We start from the raw sequence: 16695 nt of genomic DNA, 5'->3' as shown, positions 1-16695 counted from the left end.
ATAATGGAATCTTCTCTTTCCCGTAGATGTAGGCCAAATTAACTGAACTGCATAAAAATTTGTTGTGTTATCTTCTCTCAATCTTTTTTGTTTTGGTGTTGCATTTTTTCTTTGTTTACGTTTTACATTCTTGTTGGATATTCTTATTTATATGTTTTTGTTCAAAATTTATATAAGATTTATTTTTGTTTGCTTTCTTTCTTATTTTAGAATCAAGAGTCTTTACAAGAAATTAAAGTTATAAAACCATAATTTTTTAAGATAAAAATGAATAGAAGCTTAATAAAGACCAACTTAAACAGTATTATGTTTTTAAGAGCTATAAAAATATTTAAACCTAATGTTGTTGTGCAATAGAAAATGATATCAACAATATCTTAATAGCATTACTAATAATCTTATATTTTCTTATCAAAATGGATTATTTATATATTGAGTATTCCAATCATAATGTAGGACCTTAGTCCACTTTTAGTATCGGAGATCTTATGATGTCTTTGATGACAAGGAAAATTTTGTATCTTATATTTTCAATTTTGGGACTAACTTATGATAATATTTTTTAAAAAAATATTTTCTAAAATTCAATCAAACTTATTTTCACTATCATTTTTTCTATTTTCTTACAAATAAAAAAATATCTAAAGTATACATGCCTTAAATATCTTAATTAAGACTTACAATTGAGGATGGATCCTACTGAATCTTCCATTATCAAAGATTCAATACTCTAATTTAGGGAATTAGATAATAAATCATAACAAATGAAACAAAAATGCTAAGAGATTAGTAGATATTAGGTTGTTTAAAATCATTAAGGTTGATCTAGTGGCAAGAGTTTAGATAGTATGTATAGGACTAAGGTTGATCTAGTGGCAAGAGTTTAGATAGTATGTATAGGACTATAAGTTCGAATCATATTATTGTCATTGTAATTTTTACTGTTCAAAAAATATTAAAGATTCAACTATAAAAATTTTTTGGTGTGTTCACAATGGGAACAATAAAGTTAGAACCTAAAATCTTATGCAAACTTTCCTAACTCTCACTGCTAGGTTATCCCTAGTTAGTGAATTCTACTTGATTTTATTTAAACTTCAATATATAAATCAAACTAAATCAATATGTTTTTTAAAAAAGAAAAAAAGATTATATAGATTTAGAAAAATCCTTTGATTTTAGAAGATAATTGGATTTGGAGCCTCATGATTAACTATGTTTAGCCTATACATCTTATCATTAAATGTTTTGATTAGCCAATGAAGTATGAATTTACCAATTAGTCTTTTTTTAATCTAATAGTGTTTAGTGACAGAAGCTTTAATCAAAAATACATGGAGATAAAATATACTAGACAATAGAATTGTGATTAAACTCACAATTGGTTAAAATATTTTGTAATTGTCATATGCCTTATTTATTTTTATGTATTATTTATATTTAAAAAAATGTGTACTTGTTTTCAATATGCTTCATGCTACTTTTTGTTATAAAATTGTCTACTAGAAAGTATAAAATTGTAAAACGAAAAGATTGAATTTAAAATGAGTATCACATATAGCGACCGAATAATGATTTTTTTTCCTTTTTCATTTATTCTTATACTTCATAATAACTCCTTGTTAATCTTATGTCATCTAATGGTATCAAACCAAAGCAATAAATTTGAAGGAACAAAATACATGTACAAAAAATATAAATTAAAATATTTATAGGTATATATCCAAACCTTCAATCAACCAAGAGTTTTGACAAACAAATTAATTGATCAATAAAATTAACTATGATTGTTTGATTAAAGGTTGAAAGAGATGGATAGATATAAATCATCTTCCAATGAATAAAAAAAAATGTCATAAATTCATAGATGTCAGAGACATACCTGAAACTGCAAGAATATTACCAACATCACTAGTTGAAAAGCTTAAACCTCCCAATCGTCGCGGACTAATAGTCCACAATGAAAAAACCTAGCAAAAATGTATAATATAATTTTTGTTTATATATAACCAAATATATGAATATCATGTTGTAAAATAAGTTATGATTTTTGTCATACTGTTTTCATTCTCATCTTTACACTTTTCTCTCTCCTTTCAATTGCACTTTGTGTCAAAAGTATGCTAGAAAAAGTCCCAACCCAAGTATAAATGGAATGCAATGCAAAAGGAGTATTAAATAATAATCCTTTGATGTACATGTGGATTGATGGCATAAAAAAATGACAAAATAGCAACATTTTAAGTTAAATAATACCTCAGAATAAGCAACGTCGTGAAGCGCAAAAATACAATAAACAATGATAGATGACATTAAAGGCCAATTTGTTAAGATACTTTCATGTTTTTTAGTCATCTTGTCTTTGGTAGCTCCACCACTTCCATTTTCTAAAGCTTCAAAGTTCTCAATGGACACATCGTGATTATGAAGTGTCTCCTGCAGTATAATATTTCATACTATTGAACTAAAATTGATGTAAATTTTATTAAATAATGAAACTTAATAAATAAAAAGTGAAACTCATTCATTATCAAGTCTTGCACTAGGGTCAACCTAATGGTGGGAAGTTGGAATAATATGAACAAGATCCTAAATTTGAACCATGATGTTGTCATTGTAATTTAGATGGATAAAAAAAAATTCATTTTCAAGTCCCATAGGAAATTTACCAAATAGTAAATATTGTTGGAAGAATATATTTTATCATATCTATACATAAAAAAAATGGTGCTACATTTAGGTGTGCACCCATGTTTATGTCAAAACAAAAAACTCAACAAATAGAGAAAATAGATATTTGTGATATCTATATATATTAAAACTCAAGATACATACCGGTAGCCAAATACAAGCAATTGCTACTGCAAATGCAAAAGTTGATATTACAAGGCAGGGCAAGAAGTAGGGATACCTGTAAGGAGATTGATGTTGACAAATGAAACTCAATACAATAAAACAAAACAATCAAATTAAAAGGCATATACAATTAATCAAAATATATTTATGCTAAATTGGTTTCATGTTGATATAGATCAATGACATATTGCTTTGATAGTGATGTTTACATGTACACCGAAAAGGTGACATTCTAGAGCGGTGATATAGATTAGTCACATGGCGATGACGTGACAAAAAAAGTATAAGATATATTGAAAATGTAACATCTTAAATTTTCTAAAATTATTTTAAAAAATATTAATTAAATAGATTTTATAATTATATTAAAGACTTTTTAAATAATTACGAGTATTTTTTATCAATTACAAAAGGATTTCTGAAATTATTTGTTATATTAATAATTAGAGATATAAATATATCTCTTGATTTTGACTAATTGAGAGGTTTTGTAGATAAGAATATTTTTAGACTGAAAATAAATATTTTTAAATTATTATATTTGAAAACATATTATCTTATGTATTTATTTATAGAATTTTAAATAATTAATTGGGTAATTTTATAATTATAAATGTTATGTGATAAAAAGAATATTTTATAGTTAATTATTATAAACAATTAAGTTTTAAAAGAGGAATGATGAAAAATTTAATGGGATTTACCCACAAGTTATGTGAAGGTTAGGCTTTAGGGTTCCCTACTAATAGATTAGTAGTCTAGTATTGTTTCTCATCATTAATACCCATCTTTGTGCTTCAAAGAGAAGAGACCAACTCATCATTGAGAGAACAATAGCAAAACACAATAGACAAGATAATAAAAAAAATTGATTGTTTAATTTGCATATCTACTAGGCAATGATTTTCTAATTGTAATTGGAGGTTTGTTTACCATTGGATCAAGTTAAATTTTGGATAGGGGGTTCATAGCTTGTTATTCTTCATTTTCAATGATTGGATCATCCAAATGATGTATGAAGTGAGAAAAAAAAAATTCGCACTAATAGCTCTACTTTTAAGGTTTTAATCTTCTTATTTCTCATTAAAGAGGAAGAACTACACTACTAGAAAATTGTAAAATAACGACCGAAATTAGCGACCAAAATTTATCAGTCGCTAAATAGCGACTGATTTAGCAACCAATTATGAATAATTAAAATAACGACCGATTTTGCGACCAAAATAAGTCGTCGCCAGAAAATCGGTCGTTATTTCAGTCGCTAAATAAGAAATTTTGATTTTTTTAGCGACAGAATTCAATTCGGTCGCAATTTCGATCACTAAATTATAAATTTTGATTTTTTTTAGCGACGAAATTAAATTCGGTCGCTATTTCGGTCGCTAAATTATAAATTTTGATTTTTTTTAGCAACAGAATTTAATTTGGTTGCTAAATATTAGTTAAAATTAGCGACAGAATTCAATTCGGTCGCTAAATAGTAGTTAAATTTAGCTATAAAATTGAATTTGGTCGCTAAATTATAAATTAATTTTTTTAGCGACGAAATTTAATTCAGTCGCTAAATAGTTAAAATTAGCGACAGAATTGAATTTGGTCGCTATTTCGGTCGCTAAATTATAATTTTTGATTTTTTTAGCTACGAAATTTAATTCGGTCGCTAAATATTAGTTAAAATTAACGACGAAATTGAATTCGATCGCTAAATAGTAGTTAAATTTAGCGACAGAATTAAATTCGGTCCCTAAGTATTAGTTAAAATTAGCGACAGAATTGAATTCAATCGCTAAATTAGAAATTTGATTTTTTTTAATGACGGAATTGAATTCGATCGCTAAATATTAGTTAAAGTTAATGACAGAATTAAATTCGGTCGCTAAATAGTAGTTAAATTTAGCGACGAAATTGAATTCGGTCACTAAATATTAGTTAAATTTAGCGATTGAATTCAATTCGGTCGTTAAATATTAAATTTTGATTTTTTAGCAACTGAATTAAATTCGGTCGCTAAATATTAATTAAAATTAGTGACAGAATTGAATTTGGTCTCTAAATCAAAAATTTTGATTTTTTTAGCGACAGAATTAAATTTGATCGCTAAATATTAGTTACAATTAGCGATGTAATTCTATTCAGTCGTTAAATATTAGTTAAAATTAGCAATATAATTCTATTCGGTTGCTAAATATTAGTTAAAATTAGCGACGAAGTTATATTCGGTCACTAAGTAAAACTTAAAAAAATTTATAAATTGCTTAAAAGTGATGATAATATTGTTGTTGAATATCAATCCCATTTTCTTTTTTTTAATAAGAGCTAGACATTAATTTATAATAAAAAAATATTTATATGCACTCCTACATAAATAATACTAATAGTTATTTATGTGGAAAAATATTTAGAGGTTTTTTTTACGATTGAATTTTTAGGCAGTTTTTTAATTAAAGTACATGAATTTTAAAATTTCTTATTTATTTTGATCCATATTTATAATATATATTTCTAACTTATGGTAACTTTATTTTTAAATAAATTTTTATATCTAAATTTTAAATTAATATTTTATTAATGGTTGATAATTAGAAATTAAAACAAGGATAAATACATTTTTTAAATTTTATATCTTAGATTTAAGATGAATAAATATATTAAGTTAATTAATAATTTATTTAAAATGTTAAAATTTAATTTATAAAAATAATATTTTAAAAGAGAAGAATTATAATAACATCGGTGTAACTTTTACTAAATATTACATCACTCAATAACTTTATATTAAATGTGAATTTTATAAATTCAACCGTTAGATTGAAAGTTTTTTACTCTTAGATAATATATACAGAATCTTATATGAATTCAAGATGATTTGATATTTCATTCTTGTAAAATAAAATTGACGTAATATATACATTTCAAATAAAATATGAGCACTTTGATTACTTTTAAGTTGTTCTTCAATTTTAACAAAAATTGATATAAACATATAAAGTGATATAAACTTTCAATCTATCGGTTGGATTTACAAAATTCACATTTAATATAAATTTATTGAGTCGTGTAATACTCAGTAAAAGTTATACCAGTATTATTATAACCCTTTTCATTTTAAAATATATAAATTATTACTTAAACTTTTAAATTTATAATAAATAATTTAAATTGTATCATAAAATTAATTATTTTAAATAAAAATAAGTAAATTGCTAATTATAAAAGTAAGTATATATATAAATAAAGATTAATTAAATATTAATTATTATTATTAGTAATATAATTATTATATATTTATAACGGTCCGGATATACCAAAATGATAAGTATCCAAAAATAATCTAAGTATGAGATTGGATAGTTGAAAATGACTTAAATGAATTAATTTATACTACTTATACTAATAACATGCATTTGTTTTTCGGTAGCTTATCTCATAAGGACTTCATAGTTAAGCGTGTTTGACTTGGAGTAATATAAGGATGGGTGACTTTCTGGGAAGTTTCCAAAAATTGTGTAATTAAGGACAAAACATGCTAAAAACTTAAGTATTTGAAATAAAATCTTTAAGAGACCAAATATGAGTGATTCGTAGCGACCAAATTTGCGACGACTATAAAATTTAATAAAATAAAAAATAAATATTTAGCAACCGATTTATTCGGTCACTAATTTGGTCCATACACTTCAGCGACCAAAATCATTTCAACCATTTAACGACCGAATTAGCGACCGAAATTTTCGATCGCTAAATAGCGACCGAAAATTTTTCCGTCGCTAAATAGCTTAGCGACCAGGATTTTAGCGACTGATTAAATTCGGTCGCTAATTCAGTCGCTAAGGTAAATAGCGACCGATTTTTGCAATTTAGCGATCGATTTTGGTGATCGCTAAATTGCATATTTTTTGTAGTGCTAGTGGCTATCGGAGATGACCTCGGAGATCCACGTATGGAGTTTGCATCCATCAAGGTAAGGGGGAGTGAGAACCTCGCTCTAAGTGTGGGTTATTTGTTAGGTAACAGGATTGATCCCTGATCTCATTATTTGTGTTTGAATGAATTAAAACTAAAATTGAATGTTATTATATTGTGAATTTGTTGTTTCCTTGCTTTTCAATTGTGATGTAATTATGTATGATCTATGATATGATCTCTGTTTGTAAATCCACATCACCCCTAGTATTTTGAATGCGTTAGTAATTTGTTATTGTGTTTTTTATCCTTAGAATTACCTATTATTGTGAATCTGTGTTTGTGGGTTTCCAAGAGAACCCTAAGGATTGCTTAAAAAAAAGAACCCTAAGGATTAAAATAAAATGCAAATTATTAGAGAAACAATTATTAGGAAACCCTTAGAGTAGAACACATTAATTAGATTGTAGATATCAATTCTTATCATGGGTTCGTGTAAATTATAGGATTTAGCATATAAATGAATCGTAATTATGTAGAGTGGGAATTATTGATACTGCATCGAGTGCCACTTGGGATCGCTAGGTGCAAAGACCACAAAATGCTTGCAAATTCATTGATATGGAGTGTATCATGGTCATGTTAGGCGTGGGAGTTCCAAGGTCTGTCTATTGTGATTTTGTAAGGTGTAAGAAGGGTCACGTCAAGCATGATCCTTCCAGAAGCTCTCAGCCTCAATCGCATTGAGCATAAAGGTTCTTTTTGTACCATGTTTTTCTCTTGTTTTTAATACACAATAATATTATATCATTTATCTTGTTATTATAAAATTTATATTTAAAATATTTTTAATCATATAGTTTCATTACTTTATTTTTTAGTCTCTATAATTTAAAATAGACTAAAAATTATCTTTCTCAATCTTTTTTAGGTCCTATAATTTAAGATACGGTTTTTAGTTCCTACACTTGCAATTTTTAAATCTTTTTAAGCATTTGTGTTTTTTTTTAACTTTGTCACCTTTGTTTTAACGTGACAAAAATATTAACTCAATTTTATATATCTAATGTCAAATTTATTTTGTTTAAGTTGTTTTAAGTTAGATTTTTCAATACTTCATACCTCTTTAGTACCCTCATATATGCAATATTCATTGTTGAGACACCATTTTTTTATTCTCACAAAATTAAAAACATAAAACAAAACAATCACCATTTATCATTTACCATATTAACACAAAACAAATAATGTTAACAAAAAAAAAATAATAGAAACTAAAAAGATTATAAAATTCTAAGTATAATAACTAAAAAGACATATTTAAAACTATATGAACTACAAATGATTAAAAACTAATTAATCATTTATTATTCATATTTTATAAAAAGTTATTAAGTAATGTAAATAAATAAAATTGTCATATATATATATATATATATATATATATATATATATATATATATATATATATATATATCACAAAAATATACTTACTTATCCCAGAAGGAATCCTTTGGAAATAAATTTGGGTATTTCTCAGCTGGCTGCAAAACAAATATTCATAAAATATTAGAGAAACAAGAGGAAATGTTTAAAAATCCTTTTATATTTCTAATTTCGTATATCTAAATTTTTTGGGGGGACATAAATGGAATGCCATCTCGTAAGACATTTCTGAAAATTCATGGGTTTTCTGAAATGCATCATCATGCTGTGAAGTAACAATTACCTGGGCCAAGTATCCTCCCAATGCTGGGCCAAAGACTAAACCTACTCCCCAGGCAGCAGAGACCTGAAATCATATTACTCTATGAATTATTCTGATGAACATGTATATATGTGCTTTAAAGAAAGTAGAGATGGTTAGTGATGTTTACACTTGAGAGTCCTAGAGCTTGGTATTCTTCTCGAAATATTTCAGCAGAATATGCCTGTTAATTAATAAAGAAAATTATGACATACAAACATACAAACCAATGGATATCTGAGTAAACAAATTAGAGATTATTTTGAACGAGTATGTTTAGATAAATTTTTCTACAAATACTTATCAGTGAAAAGAAAAATTCTCATAATATATAAACTTATTTATATAAGTTTTTTTATTAAATGTTTTAAAATCTTATTTTTAATTTATGCATGTGTTAATTTTAGTTTGTGATTGAATAAGTTTATTTTAAATTTTTTCTTAAATTACATCATTTAAAAAAAATTAGTTAATTTAGCTAAGTTCATTAAATTTCTCAATAATATAAATTATTTTTTCAAAATTAATCTTTTTTTCACTTAATCAATCAATATTTGAAAGAGATAAATATTTATGCATATATTTATCTTCTCGGATCCTAAGAGAGAATTCTTATCCAACTTCAAACATTTATTATCTTTTATTAAAAAATTGTTTATTAAATAACAATATTTAAGAATATATAAATAATGCAGCTTACAATTAAAATAAGATCTGTAATACCTTATTTTTATTATTATTATTATTATTATTATTATTAAAAATGGCATTTTCGCAATTTTTAAAAGTTTGAAGGGTGTTTTGGTAACTTGGAACGGGCCGTTCCAAAAGCAAAACGGGCCGTTCCAAGCTTTAAAATTTAACTAAAAATCTTGAGTGAGAACGGGCTCAGAACGGCCGTTCCGACAAGGAGAACGGGCCGTTCTGATTGTGAAACGGGCCGTTCTAAAGGGAGAACAGGCCGTTTCAAAAGGAGTACGGGCCGTTCTGCTGGAATTGGGAACGGGCCGTTCCGGTTTTGGAACGGGCCGTTCCAGTTCAAAAATTTGCGTAGATTTTTCGAGCCCAGAACGGGCGTTCCGATTTTTGGAACGGCCGTACCGGGTAGGTGAGCCAGAATTGCTATAAATAGGGGCTTGGGGAGTTATGAAAAATCATACCTTGGGAAGAGAAAATCCTTAGAGAAAGAGGGAGGAAAGGAAAGGAGGAGAAAGAGGAAGAGGAATCCGGTAGAGGTGGTTCTGTCAGAATAAAGAAAAGAGGAGAAAGAGGAGGAGGTTCTGCCCGAGTTTTGGTTCAGGATTATCCAAGTAAGGGAAGTTAGTTTTTTTTGAAATTATTTGATGATTAATAATAAATGAATAGTTTTGAACTGTGTCAAATTTTGTTGTTGAGTCGAGCTGAATTATATGTTGATTTTTAACAGTATTGTACTATAAAGATGTTGAACTGAGTTATGAGTAGTAAGTTGTGTTGAATACTACTTAGCTGTGTTGTATGCTGATTTGCTGTACTATATAATGCTGAACTGTATGCTGATTATACCCACTTGAGGTGGTGTTGTTGCTGCTGTTATAGCCGCTATGTCGGTGCTGTTAGCCACTATTGTGGTGCTGTTGTTGCCGCTAAGTCGGTGTTGTTATTAGCCACTATTGTGGTGCTGTTGTTGCCGCTAAGTCGGTGTTGTTATTAGCCACTATTGTGGTGCTGTTGTTGCCGCTAAGTCGGTGTTGTTATTAGCCACTATTGTGGTGCTGTTGTTGCCGCTAAGTCGGTGTTGTTATTAGCCACTATTGTGGTGCTGTTGTTGCCGCTAAGTCGGTGTTGTTATTAGCCACTAGAGTGGTGCTGTTGTTGCCGCTAAGTCGGTGTTGTTATAGCCACTAGAGTGGTGCTATTGCTGCTACTAAGCAGTGTTGATATAACTGCATTACGGTGCTGATGTTGTTGAGCAATATAAGCTGTGCAGATGTGTTGATAATTATAACGATGAATTTATTTACATTGCTAATCCTTTACTAGTATGTTTTGATTGATTATAAAAGAATACTAGCTTACCCTTGCATGTTTTCCATGTGGTTGGAACTGCGATGATCATACTATGTATGGGAGCAGAGCAGGAATAGGTGGGCTTCTTGGGATGAGTCTCCGGCGGACTTTGGAGTTAATTTGCTTGTGTGGATATTTTGCTTGTAGCTACTTGGGATAGTAGCATTTGGTTGTAATTTTCCTTGGTACACTTTAACTCTAGTCAGACTGGAATCTTGTATATTTATATATTCTAGATCCTATATTTATATACTTGTTCTATCTGTCTGGTGTTTTAGTGTGCTATACAGTGTGTAGTGACCAGCCGGGTCGTTACACTTAATGGTATCAGAGCAGTTCGAGTCTAATGGACACTCTTTGGGGGTGGTTCCTTTAGGCTTTTGTTGTGCTAAACTCTGTGTTGTGTTGTCTTGTTGTGTTGATTGTTGTGTTAATTGTTGTGGTGATTTGTTGTGCTTGTGTGGCTTAGTTACTGTTTACTAAAGAAGTTGTTATCTTTGTAGAAGATGACTAGGACAAATGAGCAGATAGCCCGTGCCCTCGAGATGTTGGCCATGGCTATGCAACAACAAAATACCTATTTTGCTAGGATGGAGGTTGAGAGAGCTGCAGTTAGTGCAGCAAGACCTGCAGGGTCACAGGAGAGCCGAGATCTTGCTGAGTTCCGAAAGTGTAACCCTCCGCAGTTTACTGGAGATGGGGATTCAGAGGTAGCTGACCGCTGGATCCGTGAATTAGAGAAGATCTTTACCGTACTGGGATGTCCTCCAGAGAGGAGGTTAGCATATGCTGTGTACATGCTTGTGGGAGAGGCTGAGCATTGGTGGAGAGGCACCTATCAGATGCTTGTTGCTAGAGGAGTTACCGTTGACTGGGAGTGTTTCAGGACAGTGTTCATGGAGAAATACTTTCCTGACAGTGTAAGGCACGCCAAGGAGGTTGAATTTATGCGACTGCATCAGGGTGGGATGACAGTTTCTGAGTATGCGATAAAATTTGAGCACCTGGCCCGTTTTTATTCGCAGGTTATGCCTGAGGCTTGGAAATGCAGGAAATTTGCAGATGGATTGGGATATGAGCTGAAGAGGATGGTGGTGCCTATGGCCATCACGGAGTTCCCAGCCTTAGTGGAGAAGGCGAAGGTGGTTGAGCAGTTGGAAGGTGGCAACCGTACTGTAAGGACTATTGGAGGACCATATGGGTCCAAGAAGGGTGAGAGTCAGAGGAAACCATATGACAGGCCCCAACCACAGCGAGGGGGTTCTGTTTATAGGCAATCTTTCAGTGCTGCTAGTGGAGATAGACAGAGTGGAGGTGCCACTCTGAGATGTTTCAGGTGTGCTGGGCCCCACTTTATCAGGGACTGTCCGCACACGGAGAACCGTTGCTTCAGATGTCATCAGATGGGCCACGAATCGGCAAATTGTCCTACGGGGGATAGACCAGAGAGGAGCACTCAGAGGAGTAATGTACAGAGGGCTGATACTCAGAGGAGTGGTGCACAGAGAGCTGATACACAGAGGGGTGACAGACCTACTACTGCTGGTAGGGTATTTACTTTGACGGGTGCTGAGGCTTCGACTTCTTCTGATCTTGTGAAGGGGAAGGGCAAGGCCGCTGGTAAGGATGTGATGATTCTATTTGACTCTGGTGCTACGCATTCATTTATATCATATGCATGTGCTGCTTTGTTGGGTGTGCCTGTGTGTGAGTTGGGGTTGAGACTACTTGTGTCGACGCCCGCTTCTACTTCTGTGATTGCTTCTGAATTGTGCGTGGGTTGTCCAATTGTGGTGTATGAGAAGAAGTACAAGGTGAACTTGATTTGTTTACCTTTGGTGGATATTGACATAATCTTAGGGATGGATTGGTTGTCTGCCAATCGCATCCTTATAGACTGTGCCAATAGGCGGTTAATCTTCCCTCAAGAGGAGGATGAGCTGTTGATCTCAGCTGTTCAAGCTGAGTCCTTGCTGAGGGATGGGGCAGAGTGCTGTCTTCTGCTTGCTACCACGAGTGTGGAGACCGAGAGGATCTTAGCTGGTATCGATGTGGTGAAGGAGTATACCGAGGTGTTCCCTGACGAGGTGCCTGGGTTGCCTCCTGTTAGGGAAATGGAGTTCAGCATTGACCTGGTTCCAAGTGCGGGACCAGTGTCAGTAGCTCCCTATAGGATGGCTCCTGCTGAGCTGGCTGAGCTGAAAGATCAGTTGGAGGACTTATTGGAAAAGCAGTTGGTGCGACCGAGTGTTTCGCCGTGGGGTGCTCCTGTGTTGTTGGTAAAGAAGAAGGATGGGGGTAGTCGACTATGTGTTGATTACAGGCAGCTGAACAAATTGACCATTAAGAACAAATATCCACTTCCCCGGATAGATGACTTAATGGATCAATTGAGGGGCGCGACGGTATTTTCTAAGATTGACTTGAGGTCAGGATATCACCAGATTAGGGTGAAGGAGGGTGACATACCGAAGACTGCTTTCAGGACTAGGTATGGTCACTATGAATATGTTGTGATGCCGTTCGGTGTGACCAACGCCCCCGCTGTGTTCATGGACTACATGAACAGGATCTTCCGGCCGTTCTTGGATAAATTCGTGGTAGTGTTTATTGATGATATCTTAGTTTATTCAAGGACCCCGGAGGAACATGGAGAGCACTTGAGGACAGTGTTGGAGATTTTGAAAACGAAGCAATTGTATGCTAAGCTTTCAAAATGTGAGTTCTGGTTGGATGAGGTGAAGTTCTTGGGCCACGTGATTTCAGCTAAGGGGATTGCTGTTGATCCGGCTAAGGTGGAGTCGGTATTGCAGTGGGAACGCCCGAGGACTGTCACGGATATACGGAGCTTTGTGGGCTTAGCGGGTTACTATCGGAGGTTCATTGAAGGATTCTCTAGGATAGTAGCGCCTCTGACCCAGTTGACGAGGAAGGAGCAGCCGTTTATTTGGACAGATGCCTGTGAACGGAGCTTTGAGGAGTTGAAGAGAAGGTTGACTACTTCTCCTGTGTTGGTGTTACCGAATTCTGGTGAGCCTTTTGATGTGTACTGTGATGCTTCTCATCAGGGTCTGGGGTGTGTGTTGATGCAAAACGGGAAAGTGGTGGCGTATGCTTCAAGGCAACTGAAGACTCATGAGAGGAACTATCCCACTCATGATCTGGAGTTAGCAGCTGTGGTGTTTGCCTTAAAGACTTGGAGGCATTACTTGTATGGAGCTCGATTCAGTGTCTTCAGTGATCACAAAAGTCTGAAGTATCTGTTTGATCAGAAGGAGCTGAACATGAGACAGAGGCGGTGGATGGAGTTTCTGAAGGATTTTGATTTTCAGTTGATGTATCATCCAGGCAAGGCCAATGTGGTGGCAGATGCGCTGAGTAGGAAATCCATCCACATGACAAGTATGATGATTAGAGAGCTGGAGTTGATTGAGAAGTTCAGAGATTTGAATCTCTGTGTGGAGTTAGCTCAGGATCACATTAGTTGTGGGGCAATTACCATAACTAATGAGTTCTTGAGGCAAGTTGGACTTAAGCAGTTGCAAGACACCGAACTGGTGAAGCTTCTTGGGATGTTGGGTACCGATAAAGCTGTAGGCTTTGAACTGGGAGAGGATGGGATCTTAAGGTTCAGAGACAGGATTTGCCTACCTCAGGATGCTGAGCTAAGGAGAGCTGTGCTAGAGGAAGGTCACAAGAGCAAACTTAGCATACATCCAGGTATGACTAAGATGTACCAAGACCTCAAGAAGACTTTCTGGTGGTCTGGTATGAAGAGAGAGATAGCTGAGTATGTGGCGGCCTGTTTAACCTGTCAGAAGGCAAAGGTTGAACATCAAAAGCCTAGTGGGTTAATGCAACAGATTGAGACTCCCGAATGGAAATGGGATAGCATTACTATGGATTTCATCGTGAGATTGCCTAGGTCATCTAGAAATAATGATGCTATCTGGGTGATTGTTGATCGGTTGACCAAGTGTGCGCATTTCTTGCCTGTCAACATCAAGTGGTCCTTAGAGAAGCTGACGCAGTTGTATATAAGGGAGATAATTCGGTTGCACGGGGTGCCTTCCAGTATTATTTTCGACCGAGATCCGAGGTTCACATTCCAGATTCTGGCAGAGTCTACACCGAGCTTTAGGCACAAAGCTGAAGCTGAGTTCTGCTTATCATCCACAGACGGATGGTCAGTCAGAGAGGACAATCCAGTCCTTGGAGGATCTGCTGAGGGCTTGTATGTTAGATCACTTGGGTAGTTGGGAGGAAGTATTACCGCTTGTGGAGTTTACTTACAACAACAGTTTCCATGCTAGTATTGGGATGGCGCCGTTTGAAGCCTTATATGGCAGGAGATGTAGGACTCCTCTGTGCTGGTATCAGGATGGTGAGTCAGTGGTTGTGGGACCGGAGTTGATCCTACAGACTACTGAAAAGGTGAAGATGATTCAGGAGAAAATGAGGACTGCCCAGAGTAGGCAGAAATCATATGCTGACAAAAGGCGTAAGCCTTTAGAGTTTGCTGAGGGGGAACATGTGTTTCTGAAGGTGACTCCGACTTCTGGTGTGGGTAGAGCGCTGAAGACTCGGAAGTTAACACCAAGATTCGTGGGTCCCTATCAGATAATACAGCGTGTGGGTCCGGTTGCTTATCGGTTGGCTTTGCCACCGTCTCTTTCAAACCTACACGATGTATTTCATGTGTCCCAGCTGAGGAAGTATGTTCATGACCCGAGTCATGTGGTGGAGATGGATGAGGTGCAAGTGAAGGAGAATCTGACTTATGAAAAGAAACCGGTAGCTATAATTGATCATAAGTTGAAGGAGCTTCGTGGCAAGTCCATAAAATTGGTGAAAGTTCTTTGGGATGCAACTACGGGTGAGGCAACTTGGGAAGTAGAAAGTCAGTTCAGTGAACAGTACCCATATCTCTTCTAAGTAAGTGAATTTTCGAGGACGAAAATTTTTGTTGTTGGGGAGAATTGTAATACCTTATTTTTATTATTATTATTATTATTATTATTATTAAAAATGGCATTTTCGCAATTTTTAAAAGTTTGAAGGGTGTTTTGGTAACTTGGAACGGGCCGTTCCAAAAGCAAAACGGGCCGTTCCAAGCTTTAAAATTTAACTAAAAATCTTGAGTGAGAACGGGCTCAGAACGGCCGTTCCGACAAGGAGAACGGGCCGTTCTGATTGTGAAACGGGCCGTTCTAAAGGGAGAACAGGCCGTTTCAAAAGGAGTACGGGCCGTTCTGCTGGAATTGGGAACGGGCCGTTCCGGTTTTGGAACGGGCCGTTCCAGTTCAAAAATTTGCGTAGATTTTTCGAGCCCAGAACGGGCGTTCCGATTTTTGGAACGGCCGTACCGGGTAGGTGAGCCAGAATTGCTATAAATAGGGGCTTGGGGAGTTATGAAAAATCATACCTTGGGAAGAGAAAATCCTTAGAGAAAGAGGGAGGAAAGGAAAGGAGGAGAAAGAGGAAGAGGAATCCGGTAGAGGTGGTTCTGTCAGAATAAAGAAAAGAGGAGAAAGAGGAGGAGGTTCTGCCCGAGTTTTGGTTCAGGATTATCCAAGTAAGGGAAGTTAGTTTTTTTTGAAATTATTTGATGATTAATAATAAATGAATAGTTTTGAACTGTGTCAAATTTTGTTGTTGAGTCGAGCTGAATTATATGTTGATTTTTAACAGTATTGTACTATAAAGATGTTGAACTGAGTTATGAGTAGTAAGTTGTGTTGAATACTACTTAGCTGTGTTGTATGCTGATTTGCTGTACTATATAATGCTGAACTGTATGCTGATTATACCCACTTGAGGTGGTGTTGTTGCTGCTGTTATAGCCGCTATGTCGGTGCTGTTAGCCACTATTGTGGTGCTGTTGTTGCCGCTAAGTCGGTGTTGTTATTAGCCACTATTGTGGTGCTGTTGTTGCCGCTAAGTCGGTGTTGTTATTAGCCACTATTGTGGTGCTGTTGTTGCCGCTAAGTCGGTGTTGTTATTAGCCACTATTGTGGTGCTGTTGTTGCCGCTAAGTCGGTGTTGTTATTAGCCACTATTGTGGTGCTGTTGTTGCCGCTAAGTCGGTGTTGTTATTAGCCACTAGAGTGGTGCTGTTGTTGCCGCTAAGTCGGTGTTGT

The 16695-nt window shown here is 34.2% G+C and overlaps 1 protein-coding gene across 2 annotated transcripts in view; it reads right to left on the bottom strand.

Moving 5' to 3' along the window:
• LOC109806464 (protein ZINC INDUCED FACILITATOR-LIKE 1) overlaps nucleotides 1-16695 on the bottom strand; it is a 33307-nt gene that overhangs the window by 13838 nt on the left and 2774 nt on the right. The window contains exons 6-11 of one of the 2 annotated variants that reach the window (XM_020368882.3): nucleotides 8637-8690; nucleotides 8489-8551; nucleotides 8254-8303; nucleotides 2836-2911; nucleotides 2257-2436; nucleotides 1883-1970 (exon numbers count right to left, since the gene is read on the bottom strand). In XM_020368882.3, the coding sequence (XP_020224471.1) occupies nucleotides 1883-1970; nucleotides 2257-2436; nucleotides 2836-2911; nucleotides 8254-8303; nucleotides 8489-8551; nucleotides 8637-8690 (511 nt within the window). The remainder of the gene's footprint in view (nucleotides 1-1882; nucleotides 1971-2256; nucleotides 2437-2835; nucleotides 2912-8253; nucleotides 8304-8488; nucleotides 8552-8636; nucleotides 8691-16695) is intronic. The other variant, XM_083065016.1, reaches the window with a different exon arrangement.

Source organism: Cajanus cajan, chromosome 10, assembly GCF_000230855.2.
Source record: "Cajanus cajan strain Asha chromosome 10, NIPB_CcT2T_4, whole genome shotgun sequence".
Classification (NCBI taxonomy): Eukaryota; Viridiplantae; Streptophyta; class Magnoliopsida; order Fabales; family Fabaceae; genus Cajanus; species Cajanus cajan.
Note: the sequence above shows the minus strand (reverse complement) of the source record. Positions and strands in the feature narration are given on the sequence as shown.